The following is a 27,642-nucleotide window of genomic DNA, read 5'->3' on the forward strand; positions in this document are numbered from 1 at the left end:
GTCAAACCTCTGTGCTGTCACCAAACACGACAACACGCGGCGAGAAGCCACGCTTGCTTTCAAAGGCAATCAAACGCACTGAATCACGTACAGGGAACACACGAGCGAGCTGAGGGTCGCGTCTCAACGTTTCCGTCCTCAACGAGACATCTGCAGTTCACTGTCCTGAAGCAGGAAACCTCACAACAACAAACGTCTGAAGCAATGACTCAGTTATCAAAGATTAAGTTCAACTAATCGCTTGCTGAGATCAATCAGAGCCCGGATGGACAGCAGCTCAAGGCCCAAAGCACAGAGACGTCTATGGACGGGGCGTCCATCAAACATCAGCAGCTGAAGTCTCTGCTGTCCTGTGAGAGACTCCTCTCCAGTGTGAGTGAACTGCAGCAGGTGGATTAAAGCCCGAGCTGATTGGCCGTGACGCTCTGAACACGCCGACGCGCCGCTCACACATGATGGGAGATGAAGTTGTGAGGTTCGCCTCAGTGCAGGCGGACACAAATCAATAACTCTGAATACACGCCACTTAACTCTCGCCCACGCCGCCTCCGACTCGCTCTCTATCTCCCTCCTTCCACAAAAAAACGAGGAAGACGAGGAGGCGAGTCAAAGTCACCCCCGCACGCCCACCGCCGCCCGACGCGTCCCAGTCCTCCCTGTCTGCAGAGACAGCAGCGGCCATTGAACAACAGCGGCAGGAAAGCTCTGAATTATTGAACACGACAAAAGGCAGACACACTTTAACACACACACACACACACACACACACACACACACACACACACACACTCACACACACTCATACGGAGCTTCATGCAGGGACACTGATGATGACTTTGATAAGAGACGGTCCAGACGGCGTTACGTCCCCTCAGCTGTCTCACAGGACAGATTTCTACAAATCAGCAGCAAGCACGAAGACACCAAGACCGTCGGTGAAGATGAGTCAGCAGCAGAGACAGCACACACACACACACACGCACACACACGATGAAGAGCAGCAGTTTTTCCAGAACTCACAAACATTATTCTGACAGATAAATATCTCAGAAGACAAACCTCCTCATCCTCCCTGCATCTTCATCACTCCTCTGTGTGTTTGAGTGATGAAGAGTAACTCTGATCTACAGGACGATGATGATGGAGGGGATGATGAAGATCACACTGGTCACAGCAGGAAGTGGCTCACGGCCGTAGCTCGCCAGCTAAAGGCTAACCGTGCTAGCCGCCTGAGCTCACGCAGACTCACGTGTCTTTAAATACGCTGATGATGTCACACATGAATGTCAGCAGCTTTCCTTTCAGACTCCGCCCTCAGAGGTCACAGGATGGCTTGTGATTGGTCAGCGGTGCAGACTCACCTGCTAACGTGAGACGAACGTGATTTCTGATCTGATTTCACTGCTGAACGTTTCAATCTGATCAATCAAAAAAAAAAAAGCTTCATGATGACTTTTCAATGTCGTAGATTCAGAGTAGAAATAATTTTGGGTTAAAATAAGAGAAATGTCTTTGAGCTCTTCATTCAGGGATGTTTGATCCACAGGCGTCCATCACGCCGTCTCCACCTGCGTCCACACATCACAGTCCTCAGCACTGATCATCACTCAGCATCGATGGACGGACGAGCCCGAGGCCCAGATCGAAGGCTGCGCTCTCATTGGCTGGAGACTGATTTATGCCGGCCTGTGTGTGTGCACAGCGTGTGTGTGTGAGTGTGCACAGTGTGTGTGTGTGTGTGTGTGCACAGCGTGTGTGTGTGTGTGCACAGCGTGTGTGTGCGCGCGCGCTGCCTGCAGACAGACATGCGCCTCAGTGAGGGATGAAAGGTCCAGGACGTCATCAGTTCCCACATTGATTTTCCTGCTCAGATGCTTAATTGAAGTTGTTGGGTCGACATAATTGAAGTTGGTTCTGTCGCTCGCCCACTCGCTCGCTCACTCGCTCTTTTCCTCAAACATGACGAAGAGGAGAGTCAGGCCTCTTCCTCCTCTCCGCCCTGTTTCTCATTTCTTTTCAAGACTCTGGTGTTAATGGGGAGGCCTGTGGCTACGTAGTTTTGATGGAGCGGTCGGGTGTGTGTGTGTGTGTGTGTGTGTGTGTGTGTGTGTGTGTGTGTGTGTGCGTGTGCGTGTGTGTGTGGAGCCTGGAGGAAGAGGTGGTGATGAAGGACAAGATGATTTATCTCAAAAATACTTTCTAACACTTGAAACTCGAAATACTTCAGTCCTGTGAAACGAACTCTGAATGTGAGTGAACACTGAGCTGAGCGTGAAAATTACGTTCGCTCATGAAGGCATCACGTGCGAGAGGCTGGATTAATGAATACATGTAATTAAAAAAGATTTAGGAAGAAACAAAGTCAAAGCGAGGCTCTGAGCTAAACGCTAACACCAGCATGCTAACTTGCTCACAATGACGTCCATATGGCATCTCACCGTTAGCATGCTAACATTAGCTATGCTGCACTGAACACAAAGAACAGCTGAGGCTGATGAAAGTTCAGAGTTCATATGTCCACGTTTCTACGAATCCACTCGACTCATTCGCTAAAGTGAAATGATCAATAACGGGAGTCATTGATAAACCTGATGAGATGTTCAGGTTTTGAAATCAAAGCTAAACTGAACAGTTTGTTGATTCATAAATGAGTTGAAAACACGTTTTAAATCGTCTGCTTTAACGACGAGTTGAGATTTTAAAACGTGTGCTCGGTGGAGGTTTCCTCACAGATCATCGTTTCAGCTGATCTTCCTCCTCACCTTCCACAAAGATCTCTTTTCCTCACCTTCCTCTGCTGAGATGAACACGCTAAAGATCAGCTGATCTCAGCAGCTCCAGCGTGCTAAGCTAACGGCTGCTAGCTGTTTTCTTCTTCTTCTTCACGCTAACAGGTAAAGAGCTCGACGCCTAACGCCTTTCTGTAAAACATGAACACACTTCCTCTTCCTCCCATCGCTCGCTTGCTGTCGTTCTCTCGAATCCCCTTTAATTCCTCTCATTAATGGCAGATGTGCGCAGACGTCGCCCTCGTCCCGTCGTGTGCTGACCTCCTGCTGCTCTGATCATTACAGAGAGAAACCTGCCGCCATGACGACGAGCTGTCGCCGTCGTGGTTATTTCTGTCGTCGGAGCTCAAACTGACGCTTCGTTCTTCCTCCTCTTTTCATGCTGAGTCTCTGAAAGCAGCATTAATTATCTCCTGAGCGTTGATGTCAGCCACAGAGGCTCCTCTCACACAGAAACGTTCAGGCTGACCAGTAAAACCAGTTTAAGACTCGCTGACTCTGACGCTCCACTGAGGCGAAGGAGGGAAGTGTCACTGAAATCAGCGAGATGATGACGACACCTGACGCCAGGTGACCACAGGTAAACACTGGCTTTCTCCAGGCGTTCGAAAGCTTGGAAGCGTTCTGATTGGCTGTCAGTGTTTGTGATTTGATGAGGAAGATTAAGACTGAACCTCGTGATCATGGAGTTAATGACAGACGACAAACTGACTGAAATGAGTTCATTATATTTCAATCACTGATGTTTTAAACGATGAAAATTATCTTTTCGTTGGATGATGATTGAAATATTTACAGGTGAAATAATAAAAATCAAACTTCATTTAGGTTCATCATTCACTCGTTCACTTGCTGGGTTCAATGTCTGAAGGATGGGGGTTGGGGGTCCGGGGGGGCTCCGGCACTTCTGAAGTGGTGGATCACTGCATGCTGATTGTAACCACGGTAACACTCGCAGTAAAAGATGGCCGTCTCTGCGTGTCAGACGCGTTCTCGACTGGCTCGTCTTTTCTTTCTCTGCAGCTGCACTCGTGGACTCAGCAGCTGATCTCTGACCGTCAGCTGATCTCTGACCGTCAGCTGATCTCTGACCGTCAGCTGATCTGACCGTCAGCTGATCACTGACCGTCAGCTGATCTCTGACCGTCAGCTGATCACTGACCGTCAGCTGATCTCTGACCCTCAGCTGATCTCTGACTCTCAGCTGATCTCTGACCGTCAGCTGATCTCTGACCGTCAGCTGATCACTGACCGTCAGCTGATCTGACCGTCAGCTGATCACTGACCGTCAGCTGATCTCTGACCGTCAGCTGATCTGACCGTCAGCTGATCTCTGACCGTCAGCTGATCTGACCATCAGCTGATCTCTGACTCTCAGCTGATCTGAACGTCAGCTGATCTCTGACCGTCACTTCTGATGATTTCTGCCTCACGTCTGTTTTCTAACAGCGTCAGGTCAACGTGGCCTGATGTTCATCTGCATTGAGGTGGAGCAGAGAGCTGCTCTGCGATGAAAGAATGAAAGCTGTGTCTCAGCTGTGTGGACACTGAATGGACGCGTCCCTCATACTCGGCCATCGAGGCGTCCCTCTTCAGTCCTCGTTGTTTTCTGTGTTTGGGGTAAAGACTGGACTCAGGACCAGATTAATTGCTCTGAGTGTTAATTTGCCGCCGCCCCCTGAACGCCACGCGTCTCCATTGATTAGGACTGGCCTGCGTTCTGCTGCTCTTTGTTCATTTAAGGGATAATTGATGGGCCGGCGGCTTGGTCCTCTGTCCTCCATCCTTTCTGTTTTTCTCTTCCTCCTCTCCTAAACACTTCTGTTTGCCAGCGGCCGACCTCCTAAATCATGCTGTTTGTGAGCTGTCTCCTCGGGCAGGAGTGTGTGTGCGCTAATGTTTGTGTGTTGGCTCTCTGCACACACAACTCTGAGGACACATTTCACACACTAACATCTCCGCCCGCCGCCGTTCGGTTTATCAATCACGACTCGTAAATAGGTCAATCCAACACGCACCAAACGGGAGAATAACACGGTGCTGGTGTTTCTGCAGGCTGAGGACGAGCTGAAGAAAGTTTGTGGGGTGAAATGATGATGATGAGGAAGTTTCTGTTGGTAGGAAGGTGAAACGGTGAAGCTCGTGCTGCTTTAAGCTCGACTCAGATCCACTGCAGGCTGAAGTTCAGCTTCAGTCTCTCCTTTGACTTCACGTTGTTGGTGTTGTGTAATGTGGTCTGACCGACCTGAAACAGTCTGTGATCAAATGTCTCCAACAGAAAGATTCATGTCTTCCATGTTGACTGCAGTGTCCTCTTGGTGGATGTCACTGATGAGTAACGTGAAGTTACTGGTTTGTCGTCCTGGAAGTCGAACGCTCCCATTGTTTCCAGTTAGAAATCAGCCGCTCCTGAAAGGAAACATGGGAGCAGGAGCTTCTGCTTGGTGTTTCTGCTGCTCCTACGATGACGACGGGCCCCACATTCAGTCCATTACAGCTGGCTGAGCAGGTCTATTCATCAGAGGCTGGAGCAGGTGGAGAGCAGGTGGAGAGCAGGTGGAGAGCAGGAGCGTTTCCCTGGACCTCAGACAGCTCAGCAGCACAGTGATTAATGAACGCTCCAGCATCAAACAGACGAGCCACATGCTGAGCTCTGACACCATGAGCCAGGCAGCGCTGCAGCTTCTGCTGTGGGCCGTTCAAACACTCCACCTTCAGTCCAAGCTTAATGTCTCCAGCATTAAGGTTAAAGAGCTGCGCTGGCTCTGGGCCGGACTGGACTGGACTGGTTCAGTATCGTGGCAGCTCCTACAGTCCGGGGCTGTGGACTCGACTCGTGATGTCCTTTTCAAAAGTAAAACAGTTTTTTCTCTGGTTAACTGAAGCGAATGGCGAAGACTGACCAGCTTTGGCTCCTGTTACCTGAATCAGAGCTCAGACGATGATGGAAGTTCAGAAATCAGGTCTTTGTCTGTGATTCATGAAAAGGAAAACCAGTGCAGCCAGTCAGAGCTGAAGCAGCAAACCGGGCTTCTCAATAATTCATCACGTGGGTGTGAATTCATCTGAGATGCTCTGATCTCACAAAGCACCTGTTCTCATCACTAAACGGTGCTGGACCACAGAAACACCATGAACCAGGTCTGAGGGCCGAGGCCGAAGACTGAACGAGGAACCAAGAGACGTTTTTCCAGCTAATGACTAAAGAAATGTTTCCGAGCAACAGCTGTGAGTGTGATGATGATGACGATACGAAGAACGTTTTAACAGCTGATGGAAACGAGAGACAAGCAGGACAGACTGCCTCCATCACAGAGACAGGGAGGACATCAGACCAGAGGGTGGATGACCAGGAGGGCTGAGAATAAGAACCTAAGAACCTGCCAGCTACACGTTTAACCACCGCGTCAGAAACTCCCCGTCCTCTCTGTTATTTATGAGCTCTGCCAAAGACACATTTCCACCGTCTGATGATGGAAAACAAAAAGTCTGAATGTGAGACGCGCACAGAGCCAGGTATTAAATATTTTACGCTGCGACTCAGAACTCAAAGTTTCCACAAGAGAACATGATCTGTTCCACTTCTGCAGCATCGTCTCAGTCGGTCTGCCACTGCTTCATGAGTCCAAGCTTATCCAAACCGAACGATGATGAAAGGATGAAGAACATCAGGACCCGGTGCATCGTGGGAGCTGAATCCAGACAGATTCTCTCATGTGTCCCCCCACGTCTCTTTAAATGATGGACAGACACATGGACATCCACAGTTCTGCTCAGGCTGGTTGGGAGTGACGCATGGTGGTGTTTTACCAGCAGACATCAGCTGATGGCACCGACGTCCTCCTCGTCTTCTGCGTGACGTGTGCAGCGGCGGTGACCTGAACACCTGCAGGGTTTCATAACGACTGAACTTGTGGAACTTCCTGGATTTCGGCCGCTGAAGTCTGTAAATGTGAAGAAGCTGCTTCTACTGAGCAGGCAGCTGACTTAGCTGCGTGTTTAGCTTCAGGCTAACAGCAGCGCCAACCTGTCTGCATGCTGAAGTATTTAAGGCCAGTAAAACAGAAAAGTACCTCCACGCCGCCCGCGGCGGCGCGATGCACGCCGCTCTGCCTTTGAGTCGTGTAGAAATGTGTGTTTGTCGGTGTGTTTGTGCCGCAGGCTTTGCTGCAGACTCTTTGATATGCCTGCCATTCACCAGGGGAGGCCTTTAATATTCCAACAGTAGCACCGACACGCTCGCACACACACCTTTAGACACACACACGAGCGCGTCCACAGTTGGCGGCGGGCGGCCTGCTCATGTGCTGCCTCCAGCTTAAACAGTGATGGCGTCCCACAGGGCAGACGGGGAGAGAAAATCAGCGTCTCTGCATCACATTTATGAGCAGATCCACCTGCTTTGACTCCAAATGTTCACCGTCCCCGTGTCCTCCAATGATCTGCCTCCTCGCGTTCCACTGGAAAAGACTCGCCGCCGCCGCCGCTCGGCTCTAACGTTACAGGCAAGGTCAGTTCATTGGACAGAAGTCAGAGCTCCACAGAGCGACAGAGGAGGCCTGATGAGGATGAGGACTTCAGATGAGCCGACGTCCAAAGAGAAACGTTTCGCCTCTCATCAAAGAGGCTTCCTTAATTCTAATTGGCCGGTGGGGGATCCAGGTCTATGACAGCTGCCTGTAAAGCTGTCCTTTCATCCCTTCACAGGACATTACCTTGAACACAAGCGAACCAGGTTATCAGTCACCAATGACAACGCGCAGACGACGACGCGCAGACGACGACGCGCAGACAACGACGTGCAGATGATGACACACAGGTGACGACGCGCAGACGACGACGCGCAGACAACGACGCGCAGACGACGACACACAGGTGACGATGCGCAGACGACGACGCGCAGACGACGACACGCAGACGACGACACACAGGTGACGACGCGCAGACGACGACACGCAGACAACGACGTGCAGACGATGTGCAGACGATGTGTAGACGACGACGTGCAGACGTCGACACACAGGTGACGACGCACAGAAGACGTGTAGGCGACGAGGTCGAACATCTGCAGAGCGCCGCCCTGAAGCTGCAGCTGTGCATCAGAGGCTGTTTGAAGACGTCATGATGACGATGACGTTCTTTAACTTCAAAGCCCGTCAGAGGAAGTCTCTGCCCTGCGTGCAGCTCATGAGGCGTTTTCCTTTTGGCGTGTTTGAACTGTGTTTATCTGAGCGCCGCCGCGTCTCAGCCTGCCTTCAGGTCCACTTCTGCTTCGTTATGATACAGCAGCATGTCCAGCTGCGTCACTGTGAGCTTCATGAGGAACTGCTGGAGTGTTTTCAGATGATGGAGGACTTACACACATGTATGAGTGAGGACACAACACACACACACACACACACACAAGTTCATGCTGTCATTTGCATGTGTGTGTGTTCTGTGCACATGAATCCTTTTATTGATGTGCTCTTTATCTTCTAATCTATATGAACTTTGCTGAGTGTGTGCTTTGAATACTTTCTGATGTGTATTTGTACTGTGTGTACAGTGTGGAGCAGCTGCAGGTGAGCTGGTCTGTGTACTGTCACTAATGTGTTTCTCATCACGCAGGTGTGACTCGTCTCTGCACCCCCTGACCCAAGATCAGTCCTGACGAGGACGTCCTGCCTGTTTGAGGGTCCAGACCTGGTTTCAGGGTTAATATAAGAGCCAGTTTTAACATTACTGAAGTCAACAAACACTGGAGTCATGTCAGGGAGTCTTCACAAGTCCAGAAGCACAGTGAGTGTGTGTGTGTGTGTGTGTGTGTGTGTGTGTGTGTGTGTGTGTGTGTGTGTGTGTGTGTGTGTGTGTGTGTGTGTGTGTGTGTGTGTGTGTGTTCCATCTGGCCTTCAGCCAGCAGTTCACTCAGCTGGTCTGAAGTGAAACAAGGAGACAAGCAGAGCATGGCAACATTCAGCTGTCACTCTCAATATCCCAGTCACACACTCTCTCTCTCACACACACACACACACACACACACACACACACACACACACACACACAGAAACGCTCTCATGTTTCTCACACAATGCTCGGCCTAATTAGGGTTGTAATGTGAACAAAGGCAGCAGCACTATCTGCCACAGCAGACCTCTGAGTGCGCCTTCATTTGACCACATGCACGCACGCACACACACACACACACACACGTAACATACGTCACGTACTGAAGTTACGTAGCGAACGTGACACTAATGAACTGATTTTAACCCAAATCAGAATCTTTTGCTGAACCTGAAGACGAACATTAACAATGGAATTCTTCTTCTTCAGGTGTTTTAATTTGGATGCACACTGTTTGTTGTCCTGATGTTTGTGTGATCTGGTGGTTCGATCAGATTATCCTGATCAATAAGCAGATTAATGTGCACCATGAAACGACCTCTGAGTTCTACGATGATGCACAGGCAGCAACTCACAGGTGAGCTCTGACACCAGAACAGAACCAGGTGAGCTGTTTCCAGCCGGCAGCAGGAAGTCTCTGACAGTGTTTACCGTAAACACGAGAGTGGCATCATCTCGTCTGCGTGTGACGACGGGGAGAAGAAACATTTTCCAAAACCTTTCCTTTAAACAGTCACAGTGAGCAGATGGAAACAAACCTCCACCCAAACCTGCAGCCGAGCAGTTCAGGACCGTTATCCTCATGAGGAAGGTGAGTCCCCACAACGTGAGGAATACAAGTCTGCACACACTCGCACGCACACACACTCACGCACGCACACTCACACACGCACACACTCAGGTGTCCTCCGCCTGTAATGAAGCAGATAATAAGCTGCTTCACGCTCTGCTGTAGCAAAACCACAATCAAAACACTGTTGATTTAAGAATCAAACTGCGTACACTCACCGCCTTTTCATCTGCCATGCTCTGTGGCAATGATGAGGTAGAGCTCAGAGCGTGTGTGTGTGCGTTCGTGTGCATGTGTGTGTGTGTGCGTGTGTGTGTGTGCGTGTGTGTGTGTGTGTGCGCGTGTGTGCTCGGGCTGTATATCAAAGCCTGAGGAGCAGGCGGCGGGTTGCTCGCCGGCGTTGAGAATCCATTCCTCGTGCCTTTGCTTCATTTCAGCTGTCTGTTTTTCCAAGAAACCGTTCTCTGACTTTGACACCGATGACGTCACCGAGTGAAGGTTTTTGGAAATTTTCTCCACTAAGAGAAAAAAGAAGGAAAGAAACCAACATGGAGACTGGAAGGACAGAGGACACCCTGAGACACGGAGCAGGCCTGAGTTTAAGAAGCTTCAAAGCAGATTCAGCTTCCTCATCACATTCAGGACACAAAGGTCCTGATGCTCACAATCAAAGAAGAATCTGAAGCTGCAAAGAGACGAAGACGAAGACCTCAGTGTGTGTGTGTGTGCGTGTGCGTGTGCGTGTGCGTGTGCGTGTGTGTGGAGTTACTGTGGTGTCACAGGAAATATTAAGGTTGATGTTGACTCTGTGAACTCACAGAGACACTCGATTCATGCTGGTAAACACCAGTTTGGAAATGGTTTGTCCTCTCCTGTGGACTCGCCATCCGTCCGTCTGTCCTCTCGTCTCGCCATGTTCTTGAAGTCCTCTGACGAGCAGCGCGTGGTGTCTTCTGCGTTTGCTGGTGAATAAATCAAGCTGACCTCCTGGAAGGTGTTCGTGTTTCCTAACTGCTTCTGCAAGGAGGCGCAAATTATCCAGGAGGCTCTGTTCTCTGTGAGGCCATCTGTCTGAACACACGCACGCACGCACGCACGCACGCACGCACGCACGCACGCACGCACGCACGCACGCACGCACACGCACACACACACACACACACACTCCACTGCACTGAGTCATGGGCGAGATGTTGTGGTTATAAATAAAAGAGGAAAATATAACTCCAGTCTGGTTCAGATGACAGCTGAGGTTTTGTCAGATTGTCTCGCCGTGTCTCCATCAGGGGACCGGCCGGACTGCATGTATGACCCCGACCAATCACAGCACGTCTCAGCGTTTACAAAATGCCCCTAAATCAAGGTTCACTTACAGTTTCCTCTGGAGCTCCACCCACATCAGCGGAGACGTGACGCTGCCCATGAAGTCCAACAGGATGGACTCCACAACGAGCGTCTGTAAGTCACTCAAAGACAGACTGAAGACATGTTCCAGCGTTCCAGGTGGACATAAACGAACCAGCCAGGTCGACACAGTGTCTCCTGTTTCCTGCAGCTGAGGCAGTGCATGAACTCACCACAGACACAACCTGAGCAGCTCTCAGCAGCTGGTCAGCGAGCACCCTGCAGGCCTGTCAGCCCGGGAAGACTCGGCCACATCCCGTCTGTCTGTCATCAACGACTGCACGACCGCTGAAGAAGAGGATAAAGCTCGTCCCTGGAGAGTCCTCGTCCTCTGATCAAGGCCTCTGGAAGCAGCCTTTCAAAATGTTAGATCCTGGCTGAAGCTCGTGTCATGATTCAGTTCCAGTATGTTGACGGAACAGACACTCATGTCTGGCAGCATTAATCTAGGTGTGTGTGTGTGTGTGTGTGTGTGTGTGTGTGTCTGTGTGTGTGTGTTTTATGCCCACTCGTCTGTGTCCAGCGAGGGTTTAAAGAGGGACTGAATTAGAGGAAGGATAGCTTTCAAGTGGGGATTGGGCTAAAGCTGGGTCTCTCAGGGTCATCATCAGCACAGAGCTGGGGGGGGGGGGGCGCAAATACAAGGAATCATCTTTGCCAGCAATTAAAGAAAAAGAAGTCGGTGACCGCTTCCTGTTTTCGTCTCTGCTCTGTCACTGCTGGTTCCTCGATGTGGCAGCAGAACCAGGAAGTGATGGGCGACGGCCAAGCTGGCAACACTGATAGAGACTTTGCATCGTCACAGCCTGACTCAGAACAAACAAACAAACCACACACACACACACACACACACACACACACACACACACACACACAGTCATGAGTCACACAATGCCGTTCGTCTTCATGTCCATTTCTAAGACGAAAGGACAGAAACGAACATCTGGAGACGCAAAGCCAAAGAAACGAACAGCAAACGAGCTGAAAACAGGCTGAAACAAGACGACCACATGAGTGAAAAACCACGGCAGACACTGCTCTCCACATAAGAAACAAAAGTGAAGGAAACAGACGATTTACAGTGAGTGAGTGACGACAGAGCAGGAGGTCAGACACCTGAACGAGGGAAGCAGCTTCCTGTTCTGTGCTGGAGCTGAAACCAGTGAGGAGTGACGCATGATGGACAGCAGCGTCCATGATGGCTGCTGCTGTGACCTGAAACCAGCCTGAGCTCTGATCGGAGAGACTGAATTAAAGCTAAACATCAGTCAGTGGGAATAAATCCACAGTATGAACCCTCCGACATCTTTGTTTCACCACGCTGGTCTAAAAGCTTTTATTGTCAATTTTCTGCTTTTGTTGAAATGACAATCTGACTTCCTGGATTTGATCACAGGCCACGGTGGTATAATAACGTTTAAATATTTGTTGTGTCTCATCATCGTCAGTAAGTCAACAAAGGCCGGGAGCGATCATCCAGTTTAACAAAGCAGAGAAGAAGTCCAGTGAAGTGCACACAGTGGCTCGACAACCACGCCTGAGTCCAAACTGTGGCTGAAGCAACATTTATTTTCACCATCCTTAATCTCTGATTATTAAGCCAACCGTCTCATTAAAGGCTCCCACAGCCCAAACTGACTTCTTTGTACTGACCAGTGGAAGAAAAAGCTCATATTTGGAGTACAATGACAGAAAAGAGAAAAGTCTCTCTGAACTCTCAAACATCAGGAAATGATGAGACAACACAGCTGACTTCGCTTTGGAGGCTCAAAAACTGCTCACGCCCAAAAACAAGAAGTGACGTCATTCAACGTTACACAACCGCCACATGAAGCCGGTCCACCAGGTATAAAGAGACGGGCAGACGTCTCCCAGCAGGGTGGACACCAGCCTTTAGTCTCTGACTGTCAATCAGTGGAAAGGTAAGAACTCGGTTCACTGTGATCCAGACAAAGAGACGCCGATGGTGAATCTAACCTGCGTTTGCTTCTCTGACAGGATGAAGTACACGGCGGCCTTTCTCGTGCTGTTCATGATCGTCCTCATGGCTGAACCTGGGGAGTGCATCTTTGGACTGCTTTTCAGTGGTACGGTCAATCAGTCCATCAATCAATCAGTCCATCAATCAATCAGTCAATCGGCATGAAAAAACAGTTGGTATCTGAGGACGAACGCTTCCACAGACTTCACTTCACAGCTGTTAGAGTCATTCAAACGACAGTGAAACAGCTGGAAATGATTTCGATTTGACTGCGTTTGATGAAGGCCGAGCAAATATTTATGCGGTTTTTTGTTTAAAACATTTTGTTAGATTTTTCATTTTTGTTGAATGCTCGATCTGTGCAGCTTCAGAGGACATTTTCAAGAGAACAGAACCACGATAACGATAATGCATTATTATTATTATTATTATTATTATTATTATCAATGTTCCTACGTCAAAGCGACTGTCGTCGTCTCAAATGGACGAATCACAATGCAGAACTGTGACTGTATTAATTATTGTTCATGGGTATTCCTGTTGTTTGTGATGTGTTAGAGTTCAGATTTAATTGTTTTCTTCTCTTGTCCATTTTATTTAGTTGGCAAGTTGATCCACGGGTAAGAACAACCTTTCTCATTACTTCTACAAATACTGAAATATCAGACGTATTTATTGAGCATCTATCGTTCTCACATGGGACCATACAAAGGTAACTGTCTTGTCTCCACCTCCAGGCTCATCACCAGGAGACGTGGGATGGACGTGCAGGAGGTGCAGCTGGACAAACGTTCCCTGGAAGATTATCGCCCGGGGCGGCTCGGTGTCCATTAGCCTGAAGAGGCTGGTGGACCCCTTCAATGCGCTTTGATGAACAGAAGCTTCTGGCTCTTCAGCATAAGAAAGAAAAGTCAAATATGCATGTGTTGATTGATTGATTGAGGAATTTTGAGTTCATTCGTCAAAAGTCAATTCAGATTAAATCGGCATGATGAGACATCAAATCACGTTTCTCTTGTCTTATTTAGATGAGAGGTGTTTTGATAATAAAGACTTATTTGTTACTGGCGGCATGAAAACAGAACATGTGTTTGTGTATCATTACATGAGACACGAACTCGTGGAACTGAAGCGAGACTCAAATAATGACGAACGCTAAAACAGCACGAGTAGAAAAGAGGCACTAAGCTGAGTGTTCGACAAACAGGAAGAAATACCACACTTGATCTGACAAAACACAAGCAAACAAATAAAATATCTTCATACTCTGACAGCACACACAGTACTTATAGAGAAGACATGGAGGAGTGAAATGCACAGTGGCTCGACAACCACGCCCGAGTCCAAACTGTGGCTGAAGCAACATTTATTTTCACCATCCTTAATCTCTGATTATTAAGCCAACCGTCTCATTAAAGGCTCCCACAGCCCAAACTGACTTCTTTGTACTGATCAGTGGAAGAAAAAGCTTATATTTGGAGTACAATGACAGAAAAGAGAAAAGTCTCTCTGAACTCTCAAACATCAGGAAATGATGAGACAACACAGCTGACTTCGCTTTGGAGGCTCAAAAACTGCTCACGCCCAAAAACAAGAAGTGACGTCATTCAACGTTACACAACCGCCACATGAAGCCGGTCCACCAGGTATAAAGAGACGGGCAGACGTCTCCCAGCAGGGTGGACACCAGCCTTTAGTCTCTGACTGTCAATCAGTGGAAAGGTAAGAACTCGGTTCACTGTGATCCAGACAAAGAGACGCCGATGGTGAATCTAACCTGCGTTTGCTTCTCTGACAGGATGAAGTACACGGCGGCCTTTCTCGTGCTGTTCATGATCGTCCTCATGGCTGAACCTGGGGAGTGCATCTTTGGACTGCTTTTCAACGGTACGGTCAATCAATCAATCAGTCCATCAATCAATCAGTCAATCGGCATGAAAAAACAGTTGGTATCTGAGGACGAACGCTTCCACAGACTTCACTTCACAGCTGTTAGAGTCATTCAAACGACAGTGAAACAGCTGGAAATGATTTCGATTTGACTGCGTTTGATGAAGGCCGAGCAAATATTTATGCGGTTTTTTGTTTAAAACATTTTGTTAGATTTTTCATTTTTGTTGAATGCTCGATCTGTGCAGCTTCAGAGGACATTTTCAAAAGAACAGAACCACGATAACGATAATGCATTATTATTATTATTATTATTATTATTATCAATGTTCCTACGTCAAAGCGACTGTCGTCGTCTCAAATGGACGAATCACAATGCAGAACTGTGACTGTATTAATTATTGTTCATGGGTATTCCTGTTGTTTGTGATGTGTTAGAGTTCAGATTTAATTGTTTTCTTCTCTTGTCCATTTTATTTAGTTGGCAAGTTGATCCACGGGTAAGAACAACCTTTCTCATTACTTCTACAAATACTGAAATATCAGACGTATTTATTGAGCATCTATCGTTCTCACATGGGACCATACAAAGGTAACTGTCTTGTCTCCACCTCCAGGCTCATCACCAGGAGACGTGGGATGGACGTGCAGGAGGTGCAGCTGGACAAACGTTCCCTGGAAGATTATCGCCCGGGGCGGCTCGGTGTCCATTAGCCTGAAGAGGCTGGTGGACCCCTTCAATGCGCTTTGATGAACAGAAGCTTCTGGCTCTTCAGCATAAGAAAGAAAAGTCAAATATGCATGTGTTGATTGATTGATTGATTGAGGAATTTTGAGTTCATTTGGTTGAATGTCAATTCAGATTAAATCGGCATGATGAGACATCAAATCACGTTTCTCTTGTCTTATTTAGATGAGAGGTGTTTTGATAATAAAGACTTATTTGTTACTGGCGGCATGAAAACAGAACATGTGTTTGTGTATCATTACATGAGACACGAACTCGTGGAACTGAAGCGAGACTCAAATAATGACGAACGCTAAAACAGCACGAGTAGAAAAGAGGCACTAAGCTGAGTGTTCGACAAACAGGAAGAAATACCACACTTGATCTGACAAAACACAAGCAAACAAATAAAATATCTTCATACTCTGACAGCACACACAGTACTTATAGAGAAGACATGGAGGAGTTCAAGAATCAAGAATCAGTTCTTACATTAACAACACTGTTTGATCTGTAGATGCTGCTAATGTCAAGCATTATGCAGATGATGTTATGTTATACTGTTGTGCTGACTGCTCAGATCACGTCAGAAAACCTCTTTCAGTCTCTTTAAGTCAGGAAGTCCAACATTATTTATCCAGAACACAAAGTGCTTCACACACAAAGAGATCAGCAAATAAGTTAAAAATACCATCGCAAACACAGCACGATGACAAACAGGCCAGACGACAAAACAACAATAAACAACAGTCTGGAATCTGAACAGGAAACAGGAAACAATCAAGGTGGGACAAAAGTCACTTGCTGTGAAGTTCCGGAGCACGATTTAACCTTCAGAAAACAGTGAATGATGCGCATCACAACTTTCCAGAACCCAACACGGCATTTTCAAATGGTTTAACAGTCCAATAGTAAAGTTTAGAAAGTCCCCTTTGAGCTGGAAGTGTCTCTGGTAGTTTGTCCCATTACGTCTTAAATGGGAAGTTTGGCTATTGAAGGTAACCGTTTGAGCACAAAGTGACGGATCTGAGAGTACGATGATGATACATAAGAGACTTGAATGGACGGGGTCTTACTTCATCTCCACTGTGAGCAGGTCGAGTCCACTGCAGACGGAGGGAATAAATGATTATTACTGGGAAATTTAGAGTGAAGGTGAAACTGAACCCAAAGTCTGAGAGTACTGAAGACAAACAGGACGAGAGGATGGTTTTATTGGAAGAGATGGAATTTAAATGGCAGGAGGACAAAATGGCCAACATGACTGAGCCTCTGAAACACAGCAGCCTGTCTCAGGAGCATCAACCCCGAATGATACTTCATTGAATGTCAGTTGCCCAGTAACAATAGGTAAATTTAGGAAGGACTCGGCCACCCTCATCTCTCGGGTCTGGACTGGAGCTCGATACTGACGGTGGATCTGAGACTGTGAAGGCTGCCTCAAACACATGATCGTCCAGTGTTAGGACGTCACAGCAGCACAGTGAAGGTGTTTTTTACATATCTGTTCCCTGCTGTTTAGATATTTTCACTGGAGTTATACTTTCAGAAATGACCTATATTCAGGGAACAGCTCATATTCAGTCCTCCTCTATCATTAGAAGCCACAGTGTGGTGGGTGTCTGGGGACCAGCTGAGGCCAGAACCTTGATGAAGGTCAACGGCAGGAAAATGTCTGTGAGTCCCCAGAGGACAATCAGCCTCCAGTAAAAGGGCTGCATACCACGGCATAGTTTGCCTAAAGATGACGTGACCAACACTGAACCGTCGAGGCAGGAAGGAGGTGAATAATGAGACTGAAACAAGTCCAAATAAAATATGAGACTGCAAACGATACAGTAGACTCCGAACCAGAAAAAGATGGCGGCAGTCTGGCTGACACACAGCTGAGCACAACGAACCCATGAAGAAGAGAGCGCGACAAACAGACTGAAGGTGGAAAAACCTTCCTGTTTCACACGAACCGTCAAGAGCGACCACAGCAGCGTCTTCAGGTGGAGTCCGTCCCATGACTTCTTCTTTCTGAGAAATCTTCTTCTTCTTTCTGAAACTTCTTCTTACACTTTCTTAAAATTCTTCTTCTATTTTTTAAAAATTCTCCTCCTTTCTTGAAATTCTTCTCTTTCTCTGTACTTAAAGACTTTGAGGTTTGACACCCTGATGACCACTATGGCGTCAAATCTTTCACTTTGCCCTTGCACATGAGGAACTAATTTTATCTAACACAAACAGACCTCCTCTGAAGTTAAACGTGAGAACACGACGTGGAACAACCACAGAACCACGACATCCTCAATCTCATCCTCCCGACAACAACGGCATGATGAAGCGGGGCCTTCGACCTCACGTGGCTGAAGTTGGATGAATTCAAGAAAGGAGGACGAGACATGTGACAGTGGACGCTGTGGACTCTGTGGATGCTGTGGACGCTGTGGACTCTGTGGACGCTGTGGACTCTGTGGATGCTGTGGACTCTGTGGATGCTGTGGACTCTGTGGACGCTGTGAACTCTGTGGACGCTGTGGACACTGTGAACTCTGTGGCCTCTGTGTTCTTGTTTTCAGGAGGAAGTGGGTTTTGGTGTTTGTGGTGAGACGCTGGTCGTTCTCTCGGCTGAAACTGAGGAGTCTTGATGTGGAAACAGCTAGCTGCCGTTAAAAAGGTGCGGCCAACAATAACAGAGCCACACTGACTGCAGCTCCGCCCACTTCAGACAGGTGTTAGACAGCTCGTGAACAAACATTCGCAGCATCACTTGTGACTCGACAGTGAGACAGCAGCCTCTCCACTCTGAGCATCAGGCTGTGTGAAGGTAAGAAACCTCGTCTTCATCTTCATCTCACTTTACTTCACAGTCAGTCAGATAGGCGATGTGAGGACTCGTTTAGGGCCTTGTTGTTCTATTGGATAAATTCATAAAGGGGATGAAGACACGTGACGGTCACATATTTTAGAAAAAGAACATTTTTTCCATCAATAAAAATCATTTACACCGTCAAACATCGTAAAGATGAAGACTGCATCTGTGTATACTGAAGCGTGTGAATGCAGGAAGCTGCACTGCAGCAGCTCTAACGTGGTGCTGCTGCTTGTCAGGATGAAGTGCGCTGTGATCTTCCTCGTGTTGTCCCTGGTCGTCCTCATGGCCGAGCCCGGGGACGCTTTCTTCAGCCGCTTATGGAGAGGAGCCAAGGCCGTATTTAGAGGAGGCAGGCAGGCGTGGAGAGGTACTGAACACACTCCGATCAATGCAACGATGTCAGATATTAAACACACTGAAGAAATGATTTCATGTCACTTCATCTTTTTTTCTTCTCAGAACACTGGAAGGAATTACGGTAAGCGCTTCTGATCAATAATCAATAATAATCAATAATTAGTCATCACTGACTCTATTAAAACCTCTTTTTAATAGAGTCACATTGCAGCCATGATGTTAAAGATTAAAGATTTCACTCATAAACATAAATTCAGAATCAACGTTTTTGTGATTAACAGTTTCCTCGTTGTGTTCGAGACGTCATCTGGTCGTTTCCCTCCCAACATATCTGTTTCTGCAGACATGTTCAAGTATTTCTTCTTATTTAGTTGAACACAAACTTCACCTCTTGAAGGCAGATTTGAGTCAAACATTTTTATACTTTTCACAAAATGGAATCAGTGATTTTCTCTCGTTTTTGCTTGAACATTTGTTGAATTATTAAATGTTTGTGGATTAATGTTCTCCTGATGATCAGACTGTTGCGGATCTATTTTTATGTTCCTCTTCTCTAACCTGGCACAGAAACAAAGGGCAGCCACCCTCTCCTGAAGTGACCCCCAAGCCGCCTAATCGCGGCTGAATCTGATCTCCAGCTTTAGCTTTCTGCTTCGCGAACAAAGGAACGATTGGACGACGTAAACCAGGAGTGTGTGTCTGCACGACGGAGCGATTCGACTGGTCTGAAACATGTCAAACTGCTTGTTGAAAACTATCCTGCTGAATAAAGCTGCAAAACAAACAGCTCGTCTGTGTCCATCAGTGAAGATAAGATAAGATAAGATAAGATAAGATAAGATAAGATAAGATAAGATAAGATGCTGACTGGGCAGATTTTAAAAATGTGCAGTTTATCAGTTGATCAGTCTTGTTTCCAGCTGCAGGCTCAAACTGGAACGTTACAGGTCGTAAAAACAAAACAATGAGCTGAGAGACGCTAACGTTCTCCATCGAGCACCGCTGCTGTTTCACCAGAGGGGGCGCCACAGCTGGAAAAGCTCCGATCTGCTGCCAAAAGACCTCATTTATTATTGAAGCTCATGGATTTATTGAATCCAGTAAGAAGCTTTAAGCTGAAGAGTCTGAAATGTCTCTTTGTGAAAATAAACAAAAGGGGTGAAGGAGCAGGGGATCATGGGAGTTGTCTTCATTGGTAATTAGCCACCATCGCTGGCGTTCACTCTGACATGTCACCGGACAGGTGAGCACATCGAACGCACCTGTGCTGCGAGTAGCAGCCTCCTCTGGGTTTGAATGCTGTTGGAAACATTTTGGTGATGAAGTTACACGAATAAACTGAATATAACACAGATTTGAGTCTTATAAAAATGTGAATTTAAGCTTCAGCATGAACCCTCAGGAGAGCAGCGCAGGCAGGCTGAGGTGTCACAGATAGGCATGACGGAGTTGTCCCTCCGTCGCCTGAAGACGGCCCAGAGGACAGTGGACGAGGCCTGGAAAAGACACCTGAGTCTCCCCAGAAAATAAAACAAACACAGCGAGTGAGCGAGCAGACAGACTTTGGTTTGGGCGACGAGGCTTCGCTTAAAACATATCGATCGGAAACGAGCTGTGGTCAGAGGAGGGGCGAGGTTAGAGAGGTGTGTGTGTGCATGTGTGTGCGTGTGTGCGCGCGTGTGCGCGCGTGTCTGAGGGTCACCCTCTCATTGGCCGTGGTTGTTTACCCAGAGGCGACTGCCGCCTCACACTCGAGCCTTGCCCAGACAGAGATGCACAGTAAATAATAGAAGAGCTATGACAGAGGGCAGACACACAAACACACAGCAGCACCAAGGTTACAGACGGGTGGAGGCGTGATGGAGGAGTCGCTCGCCTCCACCCCAGCATCTGCATATCAGATGCACCAGAGGTGTGTTTGTCTCTGTGACACTTCAGTCAATACGACGTCAGCTGCCTCAGAGTCAGAGTCAGGTGACCCCCCCACTTCCTCACATTACACTCTCGCTGAGCCACTGACCCGCGATCAGCTCTGATCATCATCATCATCATCATCATCATCATCATCATCATCATCATCATCATCGTTGTCTGTCTTCTCTGGTGGAATCCTGCAGGTTTAAAGTCATCGAGCACAAAAGAGTTGAAGCAGCTAAAATGAAATAAGTTTAAATTTAAATGAAAACTGTTTGTCTTTTTATTCTGTGATGTCACATATTGATCATGACCAGTTTAAATAAGACGATGAAGAGTCCATGAGCCAATCAAAAGAGGAGCTGTCGTCTTCATCCTCCAGCTTTGACTGACGAGTGGATGCTCTTCATCGCTTCGTCTGTTCGTCTGCTGAACATGTGGGACTTTAGAAAGACGGACAGTTTGAAGACATCACCTGGAGGAGGTGAGTCATCTGTCTGTCTGTCTGTCTGTCTGTCTGTCTGTCTCTGTCGTTCTGTCTGTCTCTGTCGTTCTGTCTCTGTCTGTTTCTGTCGTTCTGTCTGTCTCTGTCGTTCTGTCTCTGTCTGTCTGTCTGTCTGTCTGTCTGTCTCTGTCGTTCTGTCTCTGTCTGTCTGTCTCTGTCTGTCTGTCTGTCTGTCTCTGTCGTTCTGTCTCTCTCTGTCTGTCTCTGTCGTTCTGTCTGTCTGTCTGTCTCTGTCGTTCTGTCTCTGTCTGTCTGTCTGTCTGTCTGTCTGTCTGTCTGTCTGTCTGTCTGTCTGTCTGTCTGTCTGTCTGTCTCTGGCGTTCTGTCTCTCTCTGTCTGTCTCTGTCTGTCTGTCTGTCTGTCTGTCTGTCTCTGTCGTTCTGTCTCTGTCTGTCTGTCTGTCTGTCTCTGTCGTTCTGTCTGTCTCTGTCTGTCTGTCTGTCTGTCTCTGTCGTTCTGTCTCTCTCTGTCTGTCTCTGTCGTTCTGTCTGTCTGTCTGTCTCTGTCGTTCTGTCTCTGTCTGTCTGTCTCTGTCATTCTGTCTCTGCCGTTCTGTCTCTGTCTGTCTCTGTCGTTCTGTCTCTGTCTGTCTGTCTGTCTGTCTGTCTCTGTCGTTCTGTCTCTGTCTGTCTCTGTCGTTCTGTCTCTGTCGTTCTGTCTCTGTCTGTCTGTCTGTCTGTCTGTCTGTCTGTCTGTCGTTCTGTCTCTGTCGTTCTGTCTCTGTCTGTCTGTCTGTCTGTCTGTCTGTCTGTCTGTCTGTCTGTCTCTGTCGTTCTGTCTCTGTCGTTCTGTCTCTCTCTGTCTGTCTCTGTCGTTCTGTCTCTTGGTTTGTGAGCAAAGTGTTTTCTAATCAATTCATTTTGACAGTAATCCACAGATTAAAGCGGGAGAAGAGTTTATAATCCTAATTTCACGAAATCCAAACCAGCAGGAGGAAGAAATGAACACATGAAGATGAAGAAGAAGAGAGAGAGTCTGTGTGTGTGTGTGTGTGTGTGTGTGTGTGTGTGTGTGTGTGTGTGTGTGTGTGTGTGTGTGTGTGTGTGTGTGTGTGCTTGAGTGAGTGTGTGTGCGTGTTTGTCCTGCAGTATGTGTGTGTGTAGGTGTTAAATGCACTAATCAATATGGTGGATGTCACCAATCTCCCCAGTATGTGGTCACAATCCCCCACAGCAATTACTGCTGTCTGTCTCTCTATGTCTCTGTCTGTCTGTCTGTCTGTCTTTCTCCCTCTCTCTCTCTCTCTCTCTCTCCCTCTCTGTCTGTCCGTCTCCATCTCTCTCTCTGTCTCTCTCTGTCTGTCTCAGTTTGACGGACAGACAGATAGACGTGGTGGACGGGGACGCTCTGTGCTGCAGTTTGTGTCTTCAGATGTCGTGAGCGTCGACTCGTCTCCTCCACCTGCTGAAGAAGCTCTTTGCTTCACTTTCTGCTCGCTGGTAAAAAGCTGAGCGACGGGTCGAGTGTCTGAACTCGACCTGCGATCGAAGAGATTTGAAGAGCGGCAGCGACAGGAGAGGTAGTAAACACTGACTTCCTGTTTGAAAAGACTCAGCCTGTGAATTCCTGCAGACAGCGTCACCTGCAGGTCACCGGGTCAAAGTTCACCTACAGACGTGTCTCATAATGACGGCTGCTGGACAGGTGACAAACACCAGTCAAAGCTCTGTTTTGTTATGTCCACTCTGACTCGTCTCCTCCAGTTAAAAGAGACAACCCCCCCGTTGAGTAAATCCATTAAAAGTTGAAAGCTGCATTGATTCTGCTTCGTGGTTTGACTGAGCTTCATAACGTCCCTGCAGGAGGCCGGACAGCAGCAGAGGGCCATGTGTGTGTGTGTGTGTGTGTGTGTGTGTGTGTGTGTGTGTGTGTGTGTGTGTGTGTGTGTGTGCAGTGACACACACGGCAGTGACAGAGCACTTCCTGATGTCTGAAAGCTTCACATCCTGTGTGTTTGTCTCTTCATCAGTGAGTCCAGAAAGTATTTGTACACTCTTGTACATAAAGTACACATATACAGTTTGTATCCTCTGTCATCGTCTCTCTTATTCTTGCTGTCTGTAATAACTTCATTGTAAAAAAACTGTAAAAAATGCTCAACACGTGCCTAAAACAAGAGCTTTGGCTGTTTTCTGTCACTAAATCAAACAGCAGCTTGAAGACGTCACTCTGGGTTTGAGGAAACTTCAACGAGACAAAACGATCAATGACTGAAGCCAAAGACACGAGTTAATCCAGACAATCACTGCCAATCACAGCTGGAGATGAAAGAGGTGACGGCGAGTCCTTGGTCCTCGTCTTCCTCACAGACAGAAGACGAAGCTCTGTCCTTCTGTCAGTCCACCTCATGCACACGGGGAGCGAGCTGCGACCGCGTCATGCACGCAGTCTTATTACAGACCTCATTAGGAACAGTGGACGCCACACGGGCCACAGTCACAAATCGGGGTTAAGACCCACCGCCTCGCACCACACGATTAAACCAATCAGAACACGAGCGCCCTCTGGGACCATGAAAACAATGTGAGGCAGCCTCTCGTCCCCTCGGCTAACAGCCGCCTGCTGCTGCTGCAGCTCCTCTGTCTGTTATCTGTAACGACGACGACTGATTAAAGCATTTTCAGTGCGAGCAGCAGAGGAGGAGCTGAGAGCCGTGCAGTGTGAAGATGATCCGACACTGCTTGACCTTTTCAGAGTGTCGCCTGAACATCAGAGGGAGGCCGAGCAGGAGCGCTAACAGCCGGAGCGCTAACAGCCAGAGCTAACAGCCGGAGCGCTAACAGCCGGAGCTAACAGCCGGAGCTAACAGCTCCTTCTGCAAACACTCACCACGTTAACGTCACTTCAGTATCTGCTCACTTAGCAATGAGGCGTCTTCTTCCAGCACAGGTTGGATGTGGGCTTTCATGATTAGCGGATGGAGCACAGATGAAGCTAAAGTCGACTCCTCCCGTCTGCTGCTCACACATAACTCCTCCAGGAGGAATTCACCTAAAAATAGGGAAGGATCTGTTTCATACGGCGTCCATTAGTGTAATCAGAGCTACTCCACAGACAGTCAGACGGCGAGGTGCTCTGTCTGCTTACTGCTTCTGCTTGATTTAGCCTCACAGAACGTGTCGTGTGCTTTAAATTCAAGCGATTCAAGCCTGACGAAACAGCACATCCACGATTCCTCTTTAGCTGCTTTTCACACTTTCACACTATGGTCACTGATCCTCAGAGGATTCTGTGAGGAACAGATAAAAATAAACTGCAGAGCATGTGACGCCTCCTTCAGAGTCCACGTTTCAATCGACAGACTGACGAGGACGTGGACGTTCAGCCCTTTGTCCGTCCAGCTTTGAAGGATGTGTGGGAGACATTTCAGCTGAAGAAGCTCCAGCATTGATGAAAAATCAAACCTGTTTGTCGGCTTTTGCAGGAAACAATGTGCACTTAATATTTACTGTGTGCAACAGCCATCGCTCACGATGAATGAATGAATGAATGAATGAATGAATGAATGAATGAGTGCAAACAGTATGAGCGGAGGGAACACGACTGCAGCCAACATCCCCACAAATAAAGCAGCCATTAACCTGAATCCAGCAACCCCCCCACAACCACCACCACCCCCCCGCAGTAAGCGGAGCCCTGTGGGTTGTGGGGCCAATATTAGTTAAGTATTTATTTACAGATCCTGGCACAGCCGCCCTGTGAATAATTCATCTTCCATGCTCCGAGGAGTCTGTTGACAAGACAGCCTGACGCAGGAGAAAGGAAATCAATGCAGCGATGACGGGCAGCAGACTGCAGCACATCTGACCTGCGCCCAGCTGCAGGTGTGTGTGTGTGTGTGTGTGTGTGTGTGTGTGTGTGTGTGTGTGTGTGTGTGTGTGTGTGTGTGTGTGTGTGTGTGTGTGTGTGCGTGCATGTGCGCGTGTGTGTGCGGTTACAGTAGTTACAATGCAGCCCTATGTAAAGTGATCATGTCTTGATGTGCTGATCGGAGCGAAACAGTGTCCGCCGAGGACAGACACGGCGCAGGGAAATGTCATCTTCACGTTCCTCCTCTCATTGGCTGCAGACAGAAACCGGAGCTGCTCCACCTGAACCCTGGTTACAGACGGTCGGAGGTGTTCAAACCACTTAGCTGAACACTGAGTGAATGTGATCATCACGCCACACATCTGCATTTCCACTTTCTGCGTCCAAAAGTCTCAAACGAGAACTCAGAGAGGACACGACACGCCGTTCTGTCTTCATCACTGATCCAGATGTCATCTTCACGTCTGCTCAGTCTTCACTCTGGATAAACCCCATCAAACCGTCCGTCCCTCCGTCTTCACCACGGACAGCCTGATCCTCCTCACACAGAGCGGGACGGACGTCGGCTACACGAGGCCTCTCGGGCTCTGACGAACCACAAACTGGACATTTCTTCATGTCTTCACACGCCTTCGTCACAGTGCTGCCACGTCGCAGAGCTCAGCAGTTAACTGAGGAAGAACAACCTGATGAAGTATAAAATGAATCTGAACGGTCCCTGAAGCGCGTCCATCACGCTGTCCTCCCAGAAACACCGGCGTCGTTCATTTCTGTCGCAGTGATTCTGAATGTGCTTTTCTTCTCCTCTGAAGGACCTGTTGACAATATGCAGTATATGCAGCCCCCCCCCCCCCCCCCCCCCATCCTTTCAACCTCCTCCTGCAGAGTGGAGACAAACTGTGGGGAGATAATTGAGTGCTAACATGAGTGCGACTGAGATGAATGGAGACAGATGACGGGTCTTTTTCTAAGGATGTCTTTGCTGCTCACAGCCAAATCCAACAATAGCGAGCGGAGGCCTTTGGGTTTTCAGCTCATTGATTTGAGAAACAACAGTAAATAAAAGTGAAGCTGTCTCTTTATTCTGCTTAAAAGCCTTAAACAGCCTCTCGTCTCTTCTTCTCTGCTCCCTCTTCTTCTTCACCGGCTTTCTTTGCATTGTGCGGCTGTTATTGATGAGCCAGACGCCTGCAGATCAATGCTCTGCATGCAGAAGGCTTCAGGAACATGTGATGTTGTGACTGAACAGTGTGGATCTACTCTGACACACAGCGAGTCAGTTAGCGCGTCCTGCTAGCGCCTGCGTCTACCTGCCGACAGGAAGAGTTCATATCATCCCTTCCTAAATTAACGGTAGCTCACTGCGTCACACGGTTACATCGAGCGTTACGCCTCCTAACAGACCACTCAGACATCGACCAGCAGTGACCTTCTTGATGAGCAAAAAAACAGAAACTGCACCACGGTAACTAACGATGAACTGCATGTTTTCACTGATCCGCGACATGAACAGACTCTCTGGGTGACGAGCACCTTAAAACGCTGAAGCTGAAGCTCAGTATCTTCACATCTGCTCTTGAAGAACGGCGAGTCCAAAACCCTGAACGCAGGTTTCCGTTCAAAGTCCTCGTGTTCATGTATTCAGTGCTTGATAATGCAGTTTGTTATCTTGACTTCCACAGCTGTAATCTTCCAACAGAAACACACTTTGGTCCAGTGTTAAAGTGCCGGAGGCTTTGTGGATGTCCCTTTGAGACAATTCATGAAGAAGAAGAAGACAATAAAACATCACTATATCCTGTATTACATCTATATCTAAAGGTACTTTTCACCTCTGATACTCTGTACTCTGTGCATGTTTTACATCAGATGACTGAATTCATAGAAACACTGAAGTGTAAATTCTGAGAGTGGAGCTCATCGTGTCCTTCGAGCCGGTCGTGTCGCTCCTCACTTGATGGCACCTCCTCCCAGCTTTGAAAGGCCTGATTGAAATACTCAGCAGGCCTCCGTGACAGCTCTGAAACCATGTTCCAAATACAGCAAACATGCCAATTACCTCTCGCTGCTGGAGACGTAATTGCAGTGTGTGGAAAGTTTGTGCATCGTCGTAATGTGATGATCTTCCCACGATCCCCCGCCAGTTTACGCAACTTCATCTCACTGCTCTGCGGCCGTTCATCACACCACTTTAGAGCTGCTGAGACCAGAGAAGAAAACGTCCAACAACTCGTCCGTCTGTCTTCTCATCCAGCCATCAGTGAGGCAGCGTCCACACGCTGCATTTTAACAACAGGAAAGAGGACACGGAAAAGAGTCTGAGTCACATCTGAGAGCGAACTCAGGAAACTGTCAAACCTTTTCTTAAATTCAACTGATCCCACAAGACTCAACCCTTTCTATGGCTGTCCTCGAAAACTTCAGCTCCCCAACCGAGTCTTTCAAAGGCCCCAGAGGACAGACCGAGAGACGCAAGAGTCAGTCTGACTCACAGGGTGAAGAATCCTACAGAAAGACAGCGAGACAATCCTCAACCATCAGCGTGACAACATGAAGAGACACCTGACGGCGACTCGCTCATCAGTCAGTCAAGTTTCCGTCCAAGTTCAGCTCAGATTTACTCAATTTCTCAAAAGTATTAAAGCACATTTTCCATTCACTGCTGTCACATAAGAAAAGATGAAGAACCAGCGTCTTCAATGGACCACAGCATCTTCAATGGGCCACAG

The 27,642-nt window shown here is 48.0% G+C and overlaps 3 protein-coding genes across 3 annotated transcripts in view; 2 read left to right on the forward strand and 1 right to left on the reverse strand.

Annotated features, from left to right (window-relative positions):
- The window catches only part of c19h1orf198 (chromosome 19 C1orf198 homolog), a 207,467-nt gene that overhangs the window by 152,351 nt on the left and 27,474 nt on the right, over positions 1-27,642 (forward strand). The window lies entirely within an intron of this gene.
- Positions 1-27,642, reverse strand: part of LOC139347780 (exostosin-1) — a 130,589-nt gene that overhangs the window by 33,090 nt on the left and 69,857 nt on the right. The window lies entirely within an intron of this gene.
- On the forward strand, positions 14,526-15,529 carry LOC139347787 (pleurocidin-like peptide WF3). The gene is made up of 4 exons (XM_070987579.1): positions 14,526-14,572; positions 14,649-14,737; positions 15,222-15,240; positions 15,358-15,529. The coding sequence occupies exons 2-4, from the start codon at positions 14,650-14,652 to the stop codon at positions 15,452-15,454; spliced, it is 204 nt and encodes a 67-aa protein (XP_070843680.1). The 5' UTR covers positions 14,526-14,572; position 14,649; the 3' UTR covers positions 15,455-15,529.

This window comes from Chaetodon trifascialis, chromosome 19 (assembly GCF_039877785.1).
Source record: "Chaetodon trifascialis isolate fChaTrf1 chromosome 19, fChaTrf1.hap1, whole genome shotgun sequence".
Classification (NCBI taxonomy): Eukaryota; Metazoa; Chordata; class Actinopteri; order Chaetodontiformes; family Chaetodontidae; genus Chaetodon; species Chaetodon trifascialis.